This window comes from Corythoichthys intestinalis, chromosome 13 (assembly GCF_030265065.1).
Source record: "Corythoichthys intestinalis isolate RoL2023-P3 chromosome 13, ASM3026506v1, whole genome shotgun sequence".
Lineage (NCBI taxonomy): Eukaryota > Metazoa > Chordata > Actinopteri > Syngnathiformes > Syngnathidae > Corythoichthys > Corythoichthys intestinalis.
Genome location: NC_080407.1, coordinates 47,053,684 through 47,077,449, shown reverse-complemented (window position 1 = coordinate 47,077,449; position 23,766 = coordinate 47,053,684). Strand labels below are relative to the sequence as shown.

The following is a 23,766-nucleotide window of genomic DNA, read 5'->3' as shown; positions in this document are numbered from 1 at the left end:
GAAGCATAATGTAGGGCCCAGTGTGAGAAAGCTGGGTCTCCCTTGGAGGTCATGGGTCTACCAGCAGGACAATGACCCCAAACAAACTTCCAAAAGCAGTTGGCAAAAGAAGAATGGTCTAAAATTCCAGCAGAGCATTGTAAGAAACTCATTGATGGATACCGAAAGCAGTTGTTCGCAGTTATTTTGTCTAAAGGTTGTGCTACGAAGTGTTAGGCTGTGGGTGCCAATACTTTTGTTCAGCCCATTATTGGAGTATTGTGTAAAATGATTATGATTTTTTTTTAAATTTCATTCTCTTTTGTGTTTTTTCATTGCAAGCAAAATCAGTGAAGATATAACTACCAAAGGATTTGTAACTGCTATCATTTTCTGGGAGAAATTGAGCATTATCTGACAGAATGCAGGGGTGCCAATACCTTTGGCCAGCAGCGTATCTATCAACAAATGCCGTTTTCGTGCCAAATTTGCCGGGTGGCAGCTTATGGTCAGGTGCGCCTTATAATGCGAAATTTATGGTACTTCGCCAGTTATTATGGACAGCTGAAATAATTTAGGCCGTGATGGGGAAAATATTATGTGACCCGAAGTGAATTAGCACATTATGCCTTATGATAATTCAATCCGGTTCAAAGGGCGGAATGACGGGGGAAAATATTATGTGATGCCTTAACATTAGCACATTATGCATTTGTGATGTATGATTGCCTCTGTGACCTAGATTGTAACAACTCCTTGTTTCCACTTCGACGCCTGTTATTGTTTTTCACCTTGGGTTCCATAGTTAGGAGGGAATCTCACGAGATAACTTGTTTTGCACCATAGTATTGTTTTTTACGCGCTTGGGTTCCATAGTGAGGAGGGAATCTCACGAGATAACTTGTTTTGCACCCATAATATTTACTGCGGAGACAGAACATCTGTCAACCAGGACGGCACAACTTGCTGACCATGTGAGAAGCCCTTTTTCAAGGGGCTGAACCAAAAGTAGCTTTGATATTTGTCATTTGGGCAAGGCGCGGGGCGCACTCCTACAAGAATCGGACATTTCCAGGCAACCCGGGAAGTCCGCTGGAAGATCACGTACAGATCGCTCGGCTTTGTTCCTTCGCTGCTTTACCGGAGCGTTGGCTCACCGCTCATTTGTCACGGTAAGCGTTTTTCATTGCTAAGGAACATCTTGTTGTGCTGTAACGGTAGCGCGGGGATTCTGGGATTGACAAGCTAGATCTAGCGTCATCGTTACAACTTGTTATGCTAGTTTTGATGTTTGTTTGCTTGCTCTTGTGGGATTGTAATCAATAAATCTCATTTATTCTGCATTTTCTAATCAATAAACATGGTATATTTCGCAAAAGTGTGCCTGTTGTTGACTCACTGCGAACCCAGAAATTTCGGAAAACAGGCCGCGAACTGACCTTCAGCCGACGCAGCTTCCCTGTCAAGTTCTCGATGGTATGGAAGATTTCCTCCACGTTTTTGATCACGTGACTCTGCCTCGCCGCCTCCTCCGACGGGTCCCCGGTGGCGTCGTCCGTCGGGTCGGTGGTGCTCTCGCCCTGGCGGGTGGGCGCCACCAGGTACAAGAGGTTACCTGTCCACGGGAAAAAACAACCAATCAGAGGAGGTGTGGCGTCGTGGACAATCGCTGCCACAAATGATCGTTACCGTGCTTGACGTTGTCGTTGATTCCTTCGAAGGCTGAGTAAGAAGAGGACGACTCCGCCTTCCAAGGGTTGAGGCTTTCATCTTGGAAACTATAACGGCATCCGTCGTCATCTGGTTCGAGTAGGAGGAGTTGCCGCAGCGTTTCCACTGGCAGAGGAGAAACATTTTTAGTGCTGCAACGATTCATCGATTAACTCGAGTAATTCAATTAGAAAAATGATTCGAATTTTATATGGCTGAATCTAGCTGCTACCTGTTAAGACCAACATAGGTTTTTGTTTGGGGTAATGTTTTTTAATGCATTCATAATTTAGTTTACTGGTATATTTAGCAGTATTTTTGTTGGAATATGTGTTTGAACCATTTGTTAAGGGCATTGTAAATTTTTTTTTTTTTTTTAAGTTAGCATTTTATAGCATTTAAGCTAGCGGACTTTTGCTGTGTTAGTTAGCAAATTGCTCTTTTGTTGTACTTAGATCCTCTTTTATTTGTATGTTTATACTGTTTGAGGCTCAGCTCAGGTATTTAAATTTCGGCAATAAACTAAAATACATTTTTTTTTAATTTAACGAGTTCATCGATTAATCGACTACTAAAATAATCGAAAGCTGCAGCCCTTAACATGTTAGCCTGGTTGTTAAATTTCCATGCATTGCTGAACCGGAATGAATCTCAGAGTAGTGCTGCGACGATTTATCGATTAACTCGAGTAATTCAATTACAAAACGATTCGAATTGCATTTTGCTGCTTTGAGTATTTGTTTGATTAAAGTGGCGATGTAATGGTTTGTTTTGAACGTGTTTGCAATTAGTTTTATTAATTTGGGTGGATACACTGCCCTCTAGTGGCAACAGTGAATGTGACAATTCATTTCAAATAGCTGAATCTAGCTGCACCCTGTTAAAACCAACATAAGCCAAGTTTGTTTTTTTTTGGTCTAAATTTTTTTAATGCTTTCATTATTTAGTTTATTGGTATATTTAGCCGTTTTTTTTTTTTTTTTTTTTTTTTTTGGAATATGTTTATGAACCATTTGTTAAGACCAGTGTAAAAAAAAAAAAAAAAAAAAAAAAAGTTTGCATTTTATGGCATCTAAGCCAGTGGATTTTTGCTATGTCAGTTAGCCAATTGTTTTTTTGTTGTACTTAGAACCTCATTTATTTCTTTTTTATACTGTTTGAGGCTCAGCTCAAGTATTTAAATTTATTTTGTTCCTTATCGATATCCTATCTCAGAGCTATTGTCTCCTTACCGTCCTGCAAAGCCGCCTCCGCCACACCAACACGGTGCCCTTTTTCCAAGTACAACACGCAAGATTGGTCACCAGCGGCAGCGTGGGTCTGCTCCCCGGCGGCGCTTTCTGCAGGACAAAACGTCAACCCTAACCCTTTAAAACGTAAAGGCGGGGAGCGGTGACAACCTGAATAAACGGGGCTGGAGTCCACCACCGGGGACGGAGCACCAAGACTTGGGGAACTGGGGAAACAAAAGACCGTAAGGCCGTAACCCTGGCGTACGGTATCTAGAAGCAGGAGGTGTACTTACACTGTGGCCGTCGCGCCGGCAGCCGATGCAATAGTCTTTTCCAGAAAGTCCTTCCAGCTGAAACGAGAAACACGTGAAAACCAAGTTTCCAAATGTTGCTAGAAGTCAATTACAAGATCTTACATGTTTATCTCAGATGCTGTCCCGGCCACCAGCTCGTACATCTGCCTCTCCATGGCGCTGAGGACGTAGAGCGCTTTGTTGTCTGCGTGGGAGGAAAGGAGTTGACGGAACCGCTTCCACAGACCGGGCGCCGCAGAGTTTACCTGTGGCGACGGAGCGCACCACCAGTGAGTCCAACTTGACCAGCGGGCTGTCTCCGCCGCCGCCCAGCCAGCGTGACGGGTGACGCAGCAGCAAGCGCTCGTCGGGGCCACGCTGGAGCAGCAGTAGGCAGTCAGACAGCAGCAGCGCGTGGATGTCTGGAACAGGATCCACCATTTACAGTCAAGAGGTTGGAAGACTGCTGCATTTGTGACTGGAACAATGAGTTCTCAACTGACCATTATAGGGGTGTGCCGTCTTAGGCACCCCACGATTCGATTCCATTATGATTCAAGGTTCGATTTTTGAACGATGATCACGGTTATCGCGATTAATAAAGTAGCCAAACAAATTTATGCCCATTATTTATTTAAAATATCCTTATGATTCAACAGGAACAATGGAAACATGCCCATACAACAAAAGACTGCCCTTAAAGTGTACAGTGCCTTGCAAAAGTATTCGGCCCCCTTGAATCCTGCAACCTTTCGCCACATTTCAGGCTTCAAACATAAAGATATGAAATTTAATTTTTTTGTCAAGAATCAACAACAAGTGGGACACAATCGTGAAGTGGAACAACATTTATTGGATAATTTAAACTTTTTTAACAAATAAAAAACTGAAAAGTGGGGCGTGCAATATTATTCGGCCCCTTTACTTTCAGTGCAGCAAACTCACTCCAGAAGTTCAGTGAGGATCTCTGAATGATCCAATGTTGTCCTAAATGACCGATGATGATAAATAGAATCCACCTGTGTGTAATCAAGTCTCCGTATAAATGCATCTGCTCTGTGATAGTCTCAGGGTTCTGTTTAAAGTGCAGAGAGAATTATGAAAACCAAGGAACACACCAGGCAGGTCCGAGATACTGTTGTGGAGAAGTTTAAAGCTGGATTTGGATACAAAAAGATTTCCCAAGCTTTAAACATCTCAAGGAGCACTGTGCAAGCCATCATATTGAAATGGAAGGAGCATCAGACCACTGCAAATCTGCCAAGACCCGGCCGTCCTTCCAAACTTTCTTCTCAAACAAGGAGAAAACTGATCAGAGATGCAGCCAAGAGGCCCATGATCACTCTGGATGAACTGCAGAGATCTACAGCTGAGGTGGGAGAGTCTGTCCATAGGACAACTATCAGTCGTACACTGCACAAATCTGGCCTTTATGGAAGAGTGGCAAGAAGAAAGCCATTTCTCAAAGATATCCATAAAAAGTCTCGTTTAAAGTTTGCCACAAGCCACCTGGGAGACACACCAAACATGTGGAAGAAGGTGCTCTGGTCAGATGAAACCAAAATTGAACTTTTTGGCCACAATGCAAAACGATATGTTTGGCGTAAAAGCAACACAGCTCATCACCCTGAACACACCATCCCCACTGTCAAACATGGTGGTGGCAGCATCATGGTTTGGGCCTGCTTTTCTTCAGCAGGGACAGGGAAGATGGTTAAAATTGACGGGAAGATGGATGCAGCCAAATACAGGAACATTCCGGAAGAAAACCTGTTGGTATCTGCACAAGACCTGAGACTGGGACGAAGATTTATCTTCCAACACGACAATGATCCAAAACATAAAGCCAAATCTACAATGGAATGGTTCAAAAATAAACGTATCCAGGTGTTAGAATGGCCAAGTCAAAGTCCAGACCTGAATCCAATCGAGAATCTGTGGAAAGAGCTGAAGACTGCTGTTCACAAACACTCTCCATCCAACCTCACTGAGCTCGAGCTGTTTTGCAAGGAAGAATGGGCAAGAATGTCAGTCTCTCCATGTGCAAAACTGATAGAAACATACCCCAAGTGACTTGGAGCTGTAATTGGAGCAAAAGGTGGCGCTACAAAGTATTAACGCAAGGGGGCCGAATAATATTGCACGCCTCACTTTTCAGTTTTTTATTTGTTAAAAAAGTTTAAATTATCCAATAAATTTTGTTCCACTTCTCGATTGTTTCCCACTTGTTGTTGATTCTTGACAAAAAATTAAAATTTTATATCTTAATGTTTGAAGCCTGAAATGTGGCGAAAGGTTGCAAGGTTCAAGGGGGCCGAATACTTTTGCAAGGCACTGTATGTCAACACCTGGGGAAATGCTAATATTCCATCATTAATCCATAAACGAATGCCTTTTGGATTCATATCATGTCACTTCGTGTAATGACACACATCGCAACACCAAGAAAATGAGAGAAATTTGGGTCAATTTCAAGCTAAAAAGACCCGCCCCAGCAGATTGTGGGCGTGACATCAAAACACGGAAACAACTGGCTCAGTGCTTTAGTACTGAATGGTGGCGATGATGGAGGACAATTACGTTTCTAGTTGCGGCGACGAATCCGACGTAACGAACATTCTTCTAATGGTGACGAGGAGAGTTATGAACCTTTCTTTGGTGTTTTGGGTTATCAATTAGAGCCCAAACGAAAGCCAATGCAGCCTAATGAAAGGATCATTGAGGGGAGCAATCACACTGATGAAACCCCGACAACAGTTCGTGTGGGAAACACCAAATGGTATGTTTTGCATTTCTTTTTGTGAAGCTGATACACCGTGACCGCAAAATAATGTATAGAATAATTATCATTTAATATGCTATCATCGGTTTCGCTCTGCCAACCGACACAAATATGAATGGGATTAGAGCAGGGGTCCCCAACCTTTTTTTGCACCACGGACCGGTGTGATTTGGGTCTTTTTTTCACGGACCGGTGTCCCTCTTTTATATTCAGTTGGACTCTCAATGTTATCCAATGGTGCTAAAAAACTATTTACATCACAAACATACATGTGCAACACGGAAATGGCGTAAATTAACGCTTCACGACACGGTGAAGTCGTTAGGTGAGAAGGCTACGTGCAGTTGTTGTGTGCGCCAAAAACGGCAAACGTAAGTTAATATTCCTTTTTTTGTAGTCTGTACTTAGGAATCGCTGCATTCGCGGTCCTTTTTAACGTTACGCGCATGCCAACTTTGTCATAACACTGGCAATGTGCGGCAGAAAAATACAGCAAATATAAAATAGCATTTGTTTTTAGCACCGTCGTGTTAAGTGCGGGGAAAAAGTACAACTCACCCGCTGAATCAGTGGGAGGGCTGAGTTTGTTTCGTTGAGACGAGATGGGAGAGTGAGAGAAGCTAGCATCAAGCTAGCGATGTTGGAAATTGTAGCACAGTTTTCAGCGCGCTCAAAGCGATGTCGGGATATTCCGAAATGACTTTAATCCAGAACTTCGGTAGAGTTGTTGTCTCAAATGTACGTTTAAGTCGCCGTGATTTCCTTTCTCTACAAGCTGATATTCCTGTTCCAGACATGCTCGAATCACTCGATTTATTCACATACGGGTCACGAATTCACTCCTTCGCAGTTCGTGGGTATTTAGTGATTGGGAAGTAGCACAAATTTTGTTTTCTTTGAGGTTGTAGGCACATCCTCTGGCTCGTCAGGTTCCCGTTTCCCTGTAAAATTGCAAAATTAGCCCTCTTAGCACTGACGAACTTTACTCATTGTCTGCGTAGTCCAGCTCTTTTTCTCGTGCTCGGGAACTCATGGGTACTACATTGCGACAAATGGCTATTTGTAAACCACATAGCATGACAGGGTTGAACCATTTTAGCGATTTTTTGATAAAACACGAACGCAACTCTCTCGTCGATAAACAACGATGGCACCTGCCTCGACCTTTTGTTTCCTTGTTATGACGTCTCCGCCCCATTCGGCTGTTTCCGGAACACTTTCGGAAATGTTCGTCATTTTCGATCTATTTTCGATAATTGCTCATTAATGTGATTGATTTTTTTGTTAACTTTTGTCAATATTTGTTATCTTGGCACATAACGGTTCTATTGATGTCTCACACCCCCTTTGCCGCTACATACCCTTTAAAATATCCTTATGATTCAACAAGAATGGAAAGATGGAAACATGCCCATACAACCAAAGACTGCCCTTAAGCTGCTTATTTATTTATTTATTTTATTTTTTTTTTTTACAAGAAAGTGCAAACAAAAACGTTAACCATTTTAAAGGGAGTACTTACTTCTCTCAACAATACAAAACAATTTACACTGGTGGAATGAATTCCACATTTTCTGGACACAAACAAAGTGTCTTTAGAAATAAGACTTCTTTTAACAAATATACTTTGTTTTCGGTGTTACTTCCCTTGTGTAACTCTTGGAGTGACAGGTGGAAATCACAACTGCTCTTGATCACTTTTATCTTAACAAGTCCGGCAGCCTCCAACATCGCCACACACACATTCATTACTAGAGGTGTGCGAAATTTCCGATTCTTAGATTATTCGCGATTCAGCCGTGGGAGAGTCGAGAACGATTCACAAACATCCAAATTCCGATTATTGAAATATGTCAAGTACAGCGGAAGTAAAAAACACTCAGCGCGCCACGCAGTCTTTGGGACGCAATGAGGAACGGAGCGAGAGCAGCTAAACATCCTGCTGGTCATTACCCGGCTCCTTGGGTAATGCCAATGCTCAACTCACGGCTCTAACTTAAATCATGCCGCGAGATAACAAAAAAACAACAACATACCTGACTGCTGCCGACAGCTGCTACAAAGTACGTCCACATAATGGTACGGTAGATATCATATTTATATAGGACTAGATGCAAAATAGACTCGGTGGTGTTAGCAGCACATGTACAGAAAGTTAGATGCGGGCGTTAGTAAACGGCCGCCATCTTAAAGCAGTATACTTCCTTGCAAGGCTGTTGTAGCGAACCTTCCAAGCGAACCTAATTAACTTTTTATCTAAAATACTCCTAAATCGGTAAAATATTGACTTGAATCTATCTTTAAAATAGTTTTAAAACTTTCACATGTCGAAAGTAGGCAAATGGGAAAGGAATAACGGGAGCAATTTTAACAACTTTAATGGCTGATTCACAACACTAAATTAATTGAATGTAGTTTAAAGCTGCTGACACAGAATGGGGATTTGAGTATATCAATTATTGGTTTTAACTGTTAATTTGATACTGAAATATTCTGAAAAGCCTGCGAGGCTTTTTTTTTTTTTTCTTAAACAGTTTTTGGAACTAATGTACAAAACATTAAAAGCAGCTAATGGGGGGGTATCAATAATCGATTTATAATCGAATCGTAGCCTCTGAATCGTAATCGAATTGTTAGGTGCCCAAAGATTCTCACCTCTATTCATCACAGCGCGCACACTTTCTTCTCTCCCTGCCCTCCCACGTACACACACGCCTGTCGGCTCCTAGGCAGCACTTTCTGTACTATTCCGCATGTTTGTAGTGTTACCACTGTACTTAATCATGGTTTTACACGTTCTGCATATGAAATACACGTTGGCGAATTAGCTAATTAGCTTAGCACTCGGTGCTAACTATTAATATCTCAAAAACAACAATAAATGCTAAACAGTACAAGAGGGTTCGTGTACTCACCTCTTATAGAGGCACACAGGTCTTAGCAACACACTCAGGACATTTTTCAATTGAAATGCCATAAAACTACTGCTGGACATCTGAAAGACAAGGAGCAACGAAATATCTCTCTTCCCATCTCGCTCTAAAAAATAACTTGCGACCACTGGGTCGCGCTTCTGTGTCTGCCTGTCTCATACACACATTTATTTTCCAGTCTTTTAAATAGGAGTAAATCTCTCTCCCAGTAACCAGGAGCATCCATCATAACGTTGTCTTGAATTTTGTTCCGCTACGAGCGGCTGTCATAAAGTTATGAGGTAAAATCATCGTTTTTGAACCTTTATGAATCGTAATGGAATCGTCACCTGTCCAATCGCAATGCATGTAATAATCGATTTTTTGGAACTCCTCTACTGACCAAGCTGCTTTTCCTTGACTTTCCAGACCAACGGACCCTCGTGAATCATCTTCTTGGTGCTCAGGTCCAGACCCTAGCAACAAGACAAGAGGTGAAACATGCCAAAATGCTAACCTAGGGCATACTTCAAAACTATTGACCTGACACTTCGTCATTCTTTGTGTCACGCCTTACCATAGGGGGGTGAGCTTCATTTAGAAATAGTCATTCGAAGACGGCACACACACATGTCCAAGCCAGATTTAAGCTTGGATTTTTCAAGAAGTATGAAAACTGTACCACATATAAACAGGAAGGATTGCCTCAGGAATGATTTGTTCGAGGACTCAAGGTAATTATTATATTATTCATACCATGCATGCATTTTTAGACGTTGTGAAAAAAATCAATGGGAGAAATCCCCCACTACTGCATTGGCATCATAGTTCGCCATATTTACGTAAAATAAACACTAACTGCACGGTTTCTTTGCTTTTCACCAAGAATCGAGATTGTTTTACGTCCATATTATAAAGAATTCTGGGATTTAAGCATTTATTCATAAGAATTTTGGCCATTAAAGCTGTTTACGTCATTTTCACCAGAAAAGCGGTTTCCATCAGGCAGCCGCTAGCCTCATTCGCTAAAAGAGTAGCATTGTACTTCGACATATTTACGTAAAATAAATGCTAACTGCACGGTTTCTTTGCTTTTCACCAAGAATCGAGACTGTTTTACGTCCATATCTATGAAGAATTCGGGGATTGAAGTATGTATTCACAAGAATTTTCACCGGAAAATGTCTGTTCACGTCAGGCGGCCGCTAGCCTCAGTCGCTAACAGAGTAGCATTGTACTTTGCCATATTTACGTAAAATAAACGCTAACTGCACGGTTTCTTTGCTTTTAAACAAGAATCGAGACTGTTTTACATCCATATCTATGAAGAATTCAGGGATTTAAGCATTTATTCACAAGAATTTTCACTGGAAAAGCTGTGTTTACATAAGGCGGCTGCCACATTGACTAACAGACGAGCATTATACTTCGACATATTTACGTAAAATAAACGCTACCGGCACGGTTTCTTTGCTTTCAACCAAGAACAGACTGTTTTGCGTTCATATCTATGAAGAATTTGGGGATATAAGCATTTATTCACAAGAATTTTCACCAGAAAAGCCCTCTTTACGTCAGGCAGCCACTAGCCTCATTCACTACAACTATATAACTACTACAACTGTATAATGACAATAAAGGGCTATTCTTTTCTATAATAAGTTGTGATTGCATATACTATTAATAATCCATTTATAAATCATTTATAATTGATTCTGCATGTTTTCCTCAAGTATTACGTTTCTGATGTGAAAATTGAGTGATTTATTAACTGTTGAAAGAAATTTAGGTTGTCATTTTGGGCAAAAACTATTGAACCTGAAAATATAGGTGATTATCTCTGCATTTGGTGATTTTTGTGTATCTAGTGTAAAATCTGAGAATATCATAGCATTTTTAGCAAATTTTTTTATACTTATATAAACAATATAATCGGGATTTTACTAGGGAACAACTTATTTTTTGATGCTGCTGCTCATGGAGACTCATATATGGCTAAAGTAGGTGCCTGTATTGGTTTTAGGTAAGTAGCAGCTTTGGTTTTGAAAATATTTGAACTTGGAAGTTTTTGAAAATAGGCCCCCTACAGATCGGCCCTGCGCCCCGTGTCATGTCAATATATTATGAAGTCTATGCCTAGGGGTGCAGGAGTCAGTCAAGCCAGGGTTTAAGGGATTACCTTAAACTGCGGAGCAACATCCAGCCTTCGTTGGTATTGGCTGAGATGGTGGCGGTGTTCAGTCTCCCTGACCACCTCGTTGACCGCCTGTAAGATTCCGCGGCAACAGGTCTGAGCCCGCCGGAGGGCCGGAAGGTCGAAAGAGGAGACTTTAAAGGAAGGAAAGTCGACATGAGCGCACGGGACGTGAAGCGCACTGGCGTGGCAGGACTCTAACCCTCTGTGTGCTTGATGATGTTGTCCAGGAGAAGCGGGTACTTGGTCAACCTTTGCATTTCGGACACCAGCAGATCTCTCAGCTGGAGGCGACGACAGTGGCGACTAGCCTCGCACTCCTGCGTAAGTAAGAGCGTCACGTATGGCGCGGCAGCCGGGGCTGACATTCGCGTACCTGGACGATGTGGGCGAAGCGGGGGTCCTTGCGTCGTTTGTTCTTGATGAGCTCCAGTGCCTGAGACTGCCGCCTGCAAAACTGCGACGCCTGCTCCTGAAACTCTTCGCCAGCAGCGCCCTCAAACTGAAGGGATGTGTACCGATGTCAGCCCGTCGGGTATCATTACCGTAATTTTCAGACTTTAAGGCGCTACTTTTTTCCTTCATTTTGAATCTTGCCGTTTATAGTCCAGTGCGGCTTATTTGTTGATTTATTTGGGTAAATAGGCAACACATGCCTCCTAGAATGCATTGCAGCGCTACATGTGAAAATATCAAAACTCATGTTCTGTGCTTATTATTTATTCAGTTACTGTTCCAGTTATTTCATTAACTGCTTGTTATGGTATTTGGTAACACTTTATTTGACAGTGGCGCCATAAGACTGTATAAGACTATCATGGGCATTACTGAGTGCTTATGACAGATGTCATTAAGTGTCATCCGAAAAATTAGGTCACTCACATATATGTCCAGTTTGGATTTTTTCCTTCCATTCAAAAGTGAGATAATTTGCCGGATAACACCCGATCGATCAGGTCCGATCACGTCATTTTCAAAGTATCGGAATCGGCAAAAAAATATCGGACATGCCTTTTTTTAAGTTTTTCTTTTTTTTTTTTAATTAAATCGTTTTCTAAGTGTATTTAACGTTACAGACAAAATGTCTTACACTCATCCAGAGTCTTTAGCTTCGGCTTAAAGTAGGGCTATCAAATTTATCGCGTTAATGGCGGTAATTATTTTTGTTAAATTAATCACATTAAAATATTTAACGCAATTAACGCATGCGCTGCACGACCCACTCACGTTCAATCTATAATGGTGCCGTTTTACCTATACAGCATATAGAGCTAAAAGGCAGCGTAAAATGAGTAGAGTGAATTTTGGCAGTCTTTGGAGCCTTTTTTTAGTTGGCTAAAGCCTTAAAATCACTCTCTCAACAATTAGAAATATCGTGGGAAGCAATCTGGAGAAGAAAGGTAGTAGTTGATCTTTTTCTTAACACTTTCTATTATTTCCCAACGCAGAGAAGATATATCAATTGGTGCCACTACGCACAGTCATGGTTGCACTTCCCATCATGCATTTGGGCAGAACAGTTAAATGGCTACAGTATTATTTACTGAAAGCTCAACAAATACACTAGATGGCAATATTTAGTCACAATATAAAAAGTCACATTTATCCTTTAAGAATTACAAGTATTTCTATGTGTGGATCCCTCTCACAGAAAGAATGTTAATAATGTAAATGCCATTTTGAGGATTTACTGTCATAATAAACAAATACAGTACTTAAGTACTGTATGTTGAATGTATATATTCGTCTGAGTTTTATTCATTTTTTTCTTAATGCATTGCCAAAATGTATATGATCGGGAAACATTATCGGGAATGATTGGAATTGAATCGGGAGCAAAAAAAAAAGCAATCGGATCGGGAAATATCGGGATCGGCAGATACTCAAACTAAAACGATCGGGATCGGATCGGGAGCAAAAAAACATGATCGAAACAACCCTAGTTATAAGCATTCATTAATGTTCACAACAGTGTCATGTCATAGTTATGATTGTCTAATGACCGTATTATGGCACCACTGTCAAATAAAGTGTTACCAAATACCTGAACTAGCATTTAATGAAACAACTGAAACAGTAACTGAATAAATAATTAGCAAAGAAAATGAATTTTGTTATTTAGATCTGTAGTGCTGCAATGCATGCTAGGGGGCATATTGGACGATAATAGTATTGACAGCAGGTGGCAGCAGAGGTTGACTGTCTACCCCAAGGGAGCAGTGATGGCCAAATGAAGCATCTTGAAGCAGTGGTGCTTTGCAGCCAATTGGTTCAAAGCTTCATGGTGGTTCATTTAGTCTTATGGTGCCACTGTCAAAGTGTTACCAAATACCAAAACTAGCAATTAATGAAACAACTGGAACAGTAACTGAATAAATATTTAGCACAGAAGATGAATTTTGATTGTAACTTACATCTGTAGTGCTGCAATGCATGCTAGGGAGGCATGTTGGACAACAACAGTGTTGACAGCAAGTGACAGAAGAGGTTGACTGTCTCCCCTAAGGGAGCAGTGATGGCCAAATGAAGCTTCTTGAAGCATTAAAGCTTTGCACCCAATTGGTTCAAAGCTTCGTGGTGGTTCATTTGGTCTTACGACAGTCGCACGATGCCGCTGTCCAATAATTTATCGGTTAATATCTTTTGGTGTAAATATCCCATAATACAATAAGGACAGCTGCGGCTTATAGTCCAGTGCGGCTTATCTATGAACAAATGCCGTTTTCGTGTCACATTTGGCGGGTGGCGGCTTATAGTCAGGTACGCCTTGTAGTGCGAAAATTACGGTATACCGTCCTTCAGACAAGTTAGCTCACCCTGGCTAGCATAACGTCGCCGATTTCTTGAACGATGACTGACTCTCTCCGCTTTCTCATGGCCTCGCAGAGACTGGCTGCAGGCGGAGAGGAAGTGCAAAGGTTGAAAATGGCAGCTCGGCGCCAAGTCGCGGTCTGACGTGCGCACAAACCATGTAGTTCGTGGACTTGAGGCAGGTTAGGAAAGACGCAGGATAGCTCCTCTGGTGTTAGCACAGTTTTCATCTTTTGGAAGAAACCCTGGTCCAGGACTCGCAGCGTACGCAGGTGCGATGCCTCGGTGGTGAAAAGCTCTGCCAAAGACAACAACAACATGTATAGCCTACTCCCGTTTCCCTTAATCTAAGACAGGTGGGTCATGTATAGTGCTGCTACAATTAACTCAAGTGATTCAATTAGAATCTTTTTTCAAGTATTCTTTTACTTAAAGTGGCGTAATGATTTGTTATGAAAGTATTTGCATTTAGTTTTATTGATTTGAGTAGATACACTGCCCTCTAGTGGGGACAGTGAATATGACATAACTCATTTCACATGGCTGAATCCAGCTGCTCCTTGTTAAGACCAACATAAGCTTTTAGTTTGAGCTAATGTTTTTTAATGCATTCGTCATTTAGTTTATTGGTATATTTAGCCGTTTTTTGTTGGAATATGTGTTTGAACAATTGAGAGCACTGTATTAAAAAAAAAAAAATTAGCATTTCATAGCATTTAAGCTAGCGGACCTTTACTTTCTTTGGTCGTTTTTAGATCCTCATTTATTTGTTTTTTTATACCATTTTAGGCTCAGCTCGGGTATTTAAATTTTCTATGTTCTTTATCCGATTACTCGATTATTCGAACTAACTACCGTAATTTTCGGATTATAAAACGCTACTTTTTCTCCTCATTTTGAATCATGCGGTTTATAGGCCAGTGTGGCTTATTTGTTGATTTATTTAGGTTAATAGGTACACAGAATTTGACAGCGCCGTAATAAGACTGTCATAAGACCATCATAATAATGACACTATCATGGACTTTACTAAATGCTTATAAAAGACATTTGTCATTTCATTAGTGCTCATGACAGTGTCATGTAGAAGTGTGCGAAATTTCCGATTCTTAGATTATTCGCGATTCGGCTGTGGAAGATTCGAGAACGATTCACAAACATCAAATTCCGATAATTGAAATATGTCAAGTAAGGCGGAAGTAAAACACACTCAGCGCGCCGCGCGGTCTTCAGGACGCAACAAGGAACGGAGCAAGAGTAGCTAAACATCATGCTTGTCATTACCCGGCCCCTCAAGTAATGCCAATGCTCAACTCACGGCTCTAGCTCAACTCATGCCGCGAGATAAAAAAAACATCAACATACCTGACTGCTGCCGACAGCTGCTACAAAGTACGTCCACATAATGTTACGGTAGATATCATATTTATATAGGAGTAGATGCAATATATTCTCGGTGGCGTTAGCAGCACATCTACGGAAAGCTAGATGGGGCGTTAGTAAACGTCCGCCATCTTAAAGCAGTAGACTTCCCTGCAAGGCTGTTGTAGCGAACCTAATTAACGTTTTATCTAAAATACTCCTAAATCGGTAAAATATTGACTTGAATCTATCTTTAGAATAGTATTAAAACTTTCACATGTCGAAAGTAGACAAAAGGGAAATTATGGAATAACGGGAGCAATTTTAACAACTTTAACGGTTGATTCACAACATTAAATTAATTGAATGTAGTTTAAAGCTGCTGATACAGAATGGGGATTTGTGTATTGTTTTTAACTGTTAACTTGATACTGAAATAGTCGTTTATTTAAGCCTTTTTTTTTTGACTGGGTCATCAATAATCGATTTATAATCGAATCGTAGCCTCTGAATCGTAATCGAATCGTTAGGTGCCCAAAGTTTCCCACCTCTAGTGTTATGTCATAATGACGATTGTCCGCTGTCAAATTAAAGTGTTAACGAATACCATAACTAGCAATTAATAAAACTGGAACAGTAACCGAAGAAATAATTATCACAGAACATGAATTTTGATTGTTATTTACATTTTTATGGCGGCAATGCATGCTAGGAGCCATATTAGATGACAACAGTGTTGACAGCAGAGGGTGACCATATCCCCCAAGGAAGCAGTGATGGCCAAATGAAGCTTTTTGAAGCAATTGAGCTTTGCAGCCAATTGGTTTGAAGCTTCATGGTGGTTCATTTGATCTGATGACAGTTTTATAATGCCGCTGTCAAGTAACATGTTACCAGTCAATATCTTTTGGGGTAAATATCTCGTAATACAGTGAGGACAGCTGCAACTTATAGTCCAGTGCGGCTTATCTATGAACAAATGCAGTTTTCATGTCAAATTTGGTGGGTGGCGGCTTATAGCCAGATGTAGTTAAAAAATTAAAGTACTTCATCATTTAATCGACTACTAAAATACTCGATAGCTGCATCCCTAGTCATGTCTAACCCAAAAAGGGATGTCCACATAACGAGACCTGTACCGTATATGACCGCCTGGCGCTCCACCTCCCTTGGGTTGAGTGTGGCCAAGAGTTGAGGTGGCACCGTCTCCTGCCAGTTCTGACGCTCGCATGACTCCTCCTCGGGGGCGCCCGAGTCCGGTAACGGGGTCGACGGCGACTCCATGCTTCTGCACGTGAGGATTTCAGTCAAGACTATATCAACTTGCATAGGGATCGCGGCAGGCATCACCTGCGGATGGATCGCGGCGTGTATGGTGGCGTGGGGTTCTCTAGGGACCTGAGAGTGAGCAGAGACAAATGACGTGGACTGCAATGAAGACCTTTGGACGCAGCTCAGTTGAAGTAAATGGCGCCCAACCTGGCCGAGCTTCCGGACGCTGACGACGAGGCGCTGTGTTGCAGTCTGAGGCCCGGCCCTTCCCGCTCTTCGCCGGGGTCCTCCATGTCCACGTCGCTGCGGGAGCGGGGAACCGACTCGCCGCATGCCGCCATCCCGCGCCGTCGACCTTCTCCCTGAGCCTTGAGAGACTCGCTGCGCGCTAGACGCACACATGTAGCCGGACTGCAACCGCACAATGAGTCAAACTCAACTAATCGACCGGTCAAAGGCCTCCCGGGCGGGTGTCCCGCGTCTCACCTGCTCACTACGTCTTCCCCTTGCGGATCGCCACCGTCATCGCCCCCGATCTCGGAATGGTTCTCAAACTGTTGAATGATGTTCCTTACGCTTCCTGAACGCACTAATATATTTCATTTTGATTAGTTTGGAATTAGTATGGAACGGGTAAAATTTTAAATGAATGCAAAGGAGGATGGGAAATGAGGACGAGAACGGGAAAAAGTACCTTCGGCGGGGGACAACGGGACATGGAATGCTATGAAAGCGAACAGAAAGCGCGTGATGAGAAAAGGACAAAACCAAAAATGAAGTTCATGCTACAAATACAACGAGTATGTGCCTACTGGACTGAGATGTGCTTCGAGACTTCCCCATGTACTTCAGGATGGGGTTCCGTTTCTTGTCCTCACCGTCTTTCTCCTTCTTGGTGCTGCTTGGCTGAGAAGGTAATCGCATGAAGCAGCGGTGGCGCCCGCTTTTCACGATTCTTACCTTTTTGGCCTTGAGGAAAGTCAGCCACTTTTCCTTGTCCATGCTCAAACCGGGGAACCCCTTGGAGTCTCGCAGCTTGATCCCTGCGTGACGCAGGTACAGGAGCATCGCCGACGCTAGCGGAGAGCTGGGCAAAGGATGAGGTGATGAAGAACAGCTCTATTGGCTCCGTCTTTGCCGTCTAATTTACCTTTTGTCCTCTTCGTGCTTGCACCTGCAGCAGGAACATAAATCGTGGTACCACTTCATTTAGATTTCAGTTTTAGCAAGTCCTACTTCCTAAAACTGCTACAACACCTAGCAAAAAGTGTGGAATCACCAATCGGAGCCTTGTTGTGGACCTTTTTTTTTTTCAATTTCCACCTCAGGTTTTCAATAGGGTTGAGATCTGGGCTATTTGCAAGCCATGACATTAACTGCATGAGTCATTCTCCAAGGAATTCTTTAACAGTTTTAGCTCTGTAGCATGATGCATTGTCATCTTGGAAAATGACAAACATTTTCAATTGAAGGGATAAAGAAAGCTGTCAAAAAAATTCAATGTAAACTAACCACAGCCATCTCCTCAGTGCCTTTGCCTGACATGCAGCCCAATACCATCAAGGACTGTGGGAATTTTGATGTTTTCTTCAGGCAGTCATCGATGTAAATCTCACTGGAACGGCACCAAACAAAACTTCCAGCATCATCACCCTGTCCAATGCAGATTCTTGACTCATCACTGAAAATAACCTTCATCCGGTCATTCACAGTCCATGATTGCCTCTCCTTAGCCCAATGCAGTCTTGTTCTTTTCTGTTTAAGTGTCAATGATGGTTTCCTTTTAGATTTCCTGTATGAAAATCCCATTTCCTTTAGGCGATTTTCTGTCACATACCTTGACTCCAAATTCCTCCCATTTCTTTGTCATTTGTCTTGTTGTTCATCTTCTGTTTTCGAGACATATGGCCTTTAGTTATTTGTCATGACGTTTGGATGTCTTCCTCGGTCTACCAGTACGCTTAACTTTAACAACCTTGCCATGCTGTTTGTACTTGGCCCAGATTTTTGATACAGCTGACTGCGAACATACTTGTAGCATTACCTTCTTCAAGAAGTTTGATAATCCTCTCTTTGGTCTCAAGAGACGTCTCTCTTGTTGGAGCCATGATTCTTGTGAATCCACTTGGTCCAGCAGCCCTCCAAGGTGTGATCACTACACTGTTTTCAACTGCTGACTAACGAGCAGATCTAATCTGAGGCCAGGGCCCAATTAAGGAAAGGAAATTGAATGGTCTGTATTGTGTAAGTGTAAGTAACTGTAAGTGTGTCTGTATTTTCTACTCAAACTGGAGTGATTCCATGTTTTTTCTTCAGAATGGAGTGATTCTATATCTATTTCCCTGCACTTGCTCTATAAAAGTAACATTTATTGACCACCACAATGTTTTTTATTCATTTCTTTGAGTTTTTCTGAATACCAAGGAGTTGCACTTTTGAACAAACTCATTAATTTTTAAAGCTTTTTATCTGAGTTTGTTCTAGTTATTATTATCTAGTTAGATTAATCAATTAACTCGAGTACTCGATAAGAAAAAAATATTCGAATTAAATTTTGTTGCTTCGAGTATTCGTTTAAAGTGGCGTTGTAATGGTTTATTTTGAAAGTGTTTGCATTTAGTTTTATTCATTTGGTCGGATACACTGCTCTCTGGTCTGCCTCTTTTCACATGGCTGAATCCAACTGCTCCCTGTTAAGACCAACATAAACTAAGTTTTTGTTTGAGCTAATGTTTTTTAATACACTCATAATTTAGTTTATAGGTATATTTAGCCATTTTTTGTGGGAATTTGTGTCTGAACCATTTGTTAAGAGCACTGTAAAAAAAAAAAAAACTTTAGCATTTTATAGCATTTAAGCTAGCGGACTTTTTCTTTATATGTTAGCCAATTGTTCTTTTGTTGTACATAGATCCTCATTTTAAAAAAATATTTACCGTTTGAGGCTCAGCTCAGGTATTTTAATCTTTCATGTTCCTTACCCGATTACTCTATTCGAACTAACTACTCCATCGATTAATCGACTACCAAAATATTCGATAGCTGCAGCCCTAGTTTGTTCTACATAATAAAATGTCTGAGTGAGTGCTCGTCCGAGACTGGTGATTCCATACTTTTTGCTAGGGGTTGTACTCAGGTCTGACTTGAATCGAGTCCCTTGCCACCAGAATGAAGTCAAGCGCACTTACAGAATCTCCCAGAGGGCAGCAACCTGTTTGTCCACCACCTGACGTTCCTTCAGCGGGTCGCCGTCCAGCAGCAATAAGTCACCTTCGCCAAAGAGTGCACCCAGGCCCATCATCTGCTTGTTCCTACGTCACCCAAAAAAATTGCCAATTTAGTTTGACATTTGAGAACAGTCCCCAGCGCCAGTTGTACCTGTAGTCCAGAAGCTGGTCCTGGATGTGGGGCAACACCTGCTGCTGCAAGTCGGACAGAGGCCCGCGGATGTCCTCCTGAGCGTGTAAGCGACTCTCTACCAGGAAAAAACAAGAAAAGTCACAAAGGACTATTCCACGAGAACCGAATAGAACAAGAACCGGCTCTTACCAATGTCAGTTAAGTAATCGTCTGGTACTTTGAGCTTCAAAGGCTGTAACATCATTGAATGCAGTGTTTAAAGAGGGTAATCGGTCTTATTGTTTCAGTCAAATTTGTATGACGTACTGCGTCTGGATCGAGGAAGTGGGAACAAATTTGCGGTGCTAGGGAACGGGCGTCTTTGGGCGTGGCGCTCAAGTACGCCTCCACCGACAAGTAGAAGAGCTGTGGTACAGAGACGTGATATCAAGGCATTAAGGCGGGAGAGTCTACGCGGCTAAAATTTAAGGCTGCTAACCAGCGGGTTGGGGTCCAGCAGCTGTGTGAAGACATATCTTAGGAAGACAGTCATGTGGGCGGGTCGCGACTTCAGCAGCTCCATGTCCTGGAAGGGGCCGTCCATCTGCAAAAGGGGGAGGGGGCATAATTTGGTCCTGAAGTCGTAATTGTGATGACAAAAAGAGTCCTAAAATAAGACTACGATAATTTTTCGACAATAAGCCGCCACCCACCAAATTTGACACGAAAACAGCATTTGTTAACAGTTAAGCCGCACTGTGTTATGACATACTTACTCCAAAAGATATTAACCAGTAGCACGTTATTTGACAGCGGCATCATACGACTGTCATAAGACCAAATGAACCACCATGAAGCTTTGAACCAATTGCCTGCAAAGCTACACTGCTTCAAGAAACTTCATTTGGCCATCACTGCCCCCTTGGGGGAGACAATCAACTTCTGCTGCCACCTGCTGTCAACAATGTTGTCGTCCAACATGCCTCCTAGCATGCATTGCAGCACTACAGATGTAAATAAATCAAAATTGTTGTTCTGTGCTAATAATTTCTTTAGTTACTGTTCCAGTTGTTTCATTAATTGTTAGTTTTGGTATTTGGTGACACTTTGACAGTGGCGCCATAAGACTGAATGAACCACCATGAAGCTGTGAACCAATTGGATGCAAAGCGCCATTGCTTCAAGAAGCTTCATTTAGACATCACTGCTCCCTTGGGGGAGAGAGTCAACCTCTGCTGCCACCTGGTGTCAACACTGTTGTTGTCCAACATGCCTCCTAGCATGCAATGCAGCACTACAGATGTAAATAATCAAAATTCATGTTCTGTGCTAATTATTTCTTCTGTTACTGTTCCAGTTGTTTCATTAATTGCTACCAGTGGCGCCATAAGACTGAATGAACCACCATGAAGCTTTGAATCAATTGGCTGCAAAGCTCCAATGCTTCAAGAAGCTTCATTTAGCCATCACTGCTGCCTTGTGGGAGACCGTCAACCTCTGCTGCCACCTACTGTCAACACTGCTGTCGTCCAACATGCCTCCTAGCATGCATTGCAGCACTACAGATGTAAATAACAACCAAAATTCATGTTCTGTACCAATCATTTCTTCAGTTACGGTTTAAGTCGTTTCATTAATTGCTAGTTATGCTATTTGGTAACACGTAAGACTGTCATTAGACCATCATGACTAGGGCTGCCCCAAACGACTAATTTTCTCCCGATGAGTCAGCCAACTATTTTTAAGATTAGTCGACTAATCTAACACACATATATATATATATACATATATATATTTTTTTTTTTACTAATTTAGCAATGAATTTTTTCTTGATGCTTATTAATTCGCAAAAGCATTTTGGAACACTTAATTTATTAAAGTACAAATAAACACGTAAATAACAACAATAAATCACAAATAAACAATGAGGTCAAATGCTGATAGCATTAAATAGTGCAAAAAATGCAATGTAAACAGATTCAAAACACTGACTTGGCCTTTCCAACATGATTCAAAACAATTCTTAAAAAAAAATATCGTAGAACTAGATGCAAAATGACATATGACGTCGGTGTTAGAACTTGTATTATTGAACAGAGATGCGAAATGATCTTAAAGCAGTAAACCTCTCTAGAAGGCTCTGTTGTAGCGAACCTAATTAATTTTTTATCTATAATACTCCTAAATCAGCAGAATCTTGTCATCTATCTTTAAATGATGAAATAGTTTTAAAACTTTGAAAAGTAGACAGAAGGGAAATTATGGAATAATGGGAGCAATTTTAACAACTGTAACAGTTGAGTCATAACATTAAATCAATTGAATGTAGTTTAAAGCTGCTGATATAGAATGGAGACTTGAGTATTTTATTTACTGTTATAAAATGTTGACTTGATACTGAAATAGTCATTTATTTAAACCTGAGAGGCTTTTTATACAATTATTGTAACTAATGCACGAAACATTAAAAGCATCTAATAGCTTGGTGGGTTTGTGGGATTTTCCACTGAGGTTGTGCGTTTTGCTTTTTTAAGACAGTTTACAATATTATTTGCACGTTTTACTGACTGACTATGTCATTTCTGTTTGTTATTTATAATGTTTTTTATTTACTGTTATTTTCGTATATTTGTTTCCTGTTATATGTTAACTTGATACTGAAATAGTAGTTTGGTTTAGCCTGAGAGGATTTTTGAGCAATTTTGGAACTAATGCACAAAACATGAAAAAAAATAAAAAAGGAGGGGGGTGCATCATTAATCGTTTTATAATCGAATCGGAGCCTCTGAATCGTAATCATAATCAAATCGTTAAGTGCCCAAAGATTCCCAGCTCTACCGTTTATAGTCCGAAAATTACGGTACTTTGAAACAGTCAAATTGTCTAACTGGGGTCCCACCTCGTTGAAGGCGTACCCGTCTTCGTCCTCGTCTTCTTCAGGCCCGATGATCTGGGCCCTGCCGCTCTGTCCAAAAGATGGATTTGATGTTGGTTGATTTGTTTCCTTAGTTTGAGTGTCACATCTCTGTAAACAGAAACCGCTCACCGAATCGGACGTGAACGTGTCGGAACTCTGCCGTCGGTGTAGAAAGCTCCGGAAAGAAGATGAGGGTGATGAGTGGGGACTCTCGCACGTCTAGGAAGAATGAGTACAATCACAAACAAGCGAGGATGTCAGGTGAGGAAACAAATGGGGGGCCTACCTCTGGGTCACCCTCACTCGAGTCCAGCGACAAACGTCCTGCTTAAGGAGGACAACGAGGAATTTTAGCAAAACTTTGAGAGCATTATGGTTGACATGAAGACACCAACCTTCCCCGGGCGTGATCGAGCGAGTATTGGTGACGCTTTCTGATCGCGTTACCTCCTGGAAGGCAAAAAAAAAAAAAAAATCGCGGGAGACATTGACAGTCGTTGCAAAGACAGTAAAGGGCACTCTCACCGCATCCTGCCGAAGCTTGACGCGCACTTGCTGTGCTCGCCTCTTGGCACTTTCAATTCGCTCTTCGAGTGATGGCGACGGGTTCCGCGAGCGCTCCTCCATTAAGGCCTGCAGCTCCATTTCTTCCTGGTGTAGCATCTTCCTGAGTATCTGAGAGGCGTGCTTCTGCACCTCCGGGTCCTAAAACACACCAGTTATTATGACATCATGGCCTTGTCAAGAATCTGCATTGGGCAAGGTGATGATGCTGGAACTTTTGTTTGGTGCCGTTCCAGTGAGATGTTCAAATATGATTGTCTGAAGAAGACAACAAAATTCCCTCAGTCCTTGATGATATGGGGCTGCATGTCAGGCAAAGGCACTGGGGAGATGGCTGTTTTTAACTCTTCAATAAATGCACAAGTTTACATTGAAATTTTAGAGAGCTTTCTTATCCCT

At 41.7% G+C, this 23,766-nt stretch overlaps 1 protein-coding gene across 4 annotated transcripts in view; it reads right to left on the bottom strand.

The window, feature by feature from the left end:
• arhgef11 (Rho guanine nucleotide exchange factor (GEF) 11) overlaps positions 1–23,766 on the bottom strand; it is a 36,307-nt gene that overhangs the window by 5,761 nt on the left and 6,780 nt on the right. For 2 of the 4 annotated variants that reach the window (XM_057855982.1, XM_057855983.1), the window contains 31 exons: positions 23,329–23,508; positions 23,199–23,253; positions 23,090–23,127; positions 22,933–23,022; positions 22,786–22,851; positions 20,386–20,490; positions 20,214–20,312; positions 20,097–20,139; positions 19,926–20,022; positions 19,736–19,858; positions 17,698–17,721; positions 17,508–17,634; positions 17,360–17,453; positions 17,242–17,271; positions 17,034–17,136; positions 16,755–16,958; positions 16,626–16,673; positions 16,415–16,563; positions 14,071–14,211; positions 13,919–13,995; positions 11,479–11,604; positions 11,305–11,422; positions 11,088–11,236; positions 9,312–9,384; positions 3,481–3,636; positions 3,338–3,419; positions 3,215–3,271; positions 3,090–3,145; positions 2,922–3,029; positions 1,669–1,815; positions 1,419–1,594 (listed from right to left, as the gene is read on the bottom strand). In XM_057855982.1, the coding sequence (XP_057711965.1) occupies positions 1,419–1,594; positions 1,669–1,815; positions 2,922–3,029; positions 3,090–3,145; positions 3,215–3,271; positions 3,338–3,419; positions 3,481–3,636; positions 9,312–9,384; positions 11,088–11,236; positions 11,305–11,422; positions 11,479–11,604; positions 13,919–13,995; positions 14,071–14,211; positions 16,415–16,563; positions 16,626–16,673; positions 16,755–16,958; positions 17,034–17,136; positions 17,242–17,271; positions 17,360–17,453; positions 17,508–17,634; positions 17,698–17,721; positions 19,736–19,858; positions 19,926–20,022; positions 20,097–20,139; positions 20,214–20,312; positions 20,386–20,490; positions 22,786–22,851; positions 22,933–23,022; positions 23,090–23,127; positions 23,199–23,253; positions 23,329–23,508 (3,141 nt within the window). Of the gene's footprint in view, positions 1–1,418; positions 1,595–1,668; positions 1,816–2,921; positions 3,030–3,089; positions 3,146–3,214; positions 3,272–3,337; positions 3,420–3,480; positions 3,637–9,311; positions 9,385–11,087; positions 11,237–11,304; positions 11,423–11,478; positions 11,605–13,918; positions 13,996–14,070; positions 14,212–16,414; positions 16,564–16,625; positions 16,674–16,754; positions 16,959–17,033; positions 17,137–17,241; positions 17,272–17,359; positions 17,454–17,507; positions 17,635–17,697; positions 17,722–19,735; positions 19,859–19,925; positions 20,023–20,096; positions 20,140–20,213; positions 20,313–20,385; positions 20,491–22,785; positions 22,852–22,932; positions 23,023–23,089; positions 23,131–23,198; positions 23,254–23,328; positions 23,509–23,766 lie in introns of all 4 variants that reach the window. The other 2 variants (XM_057855981.1, XM_057855984.1) reach the window with 2 other exon arrangements.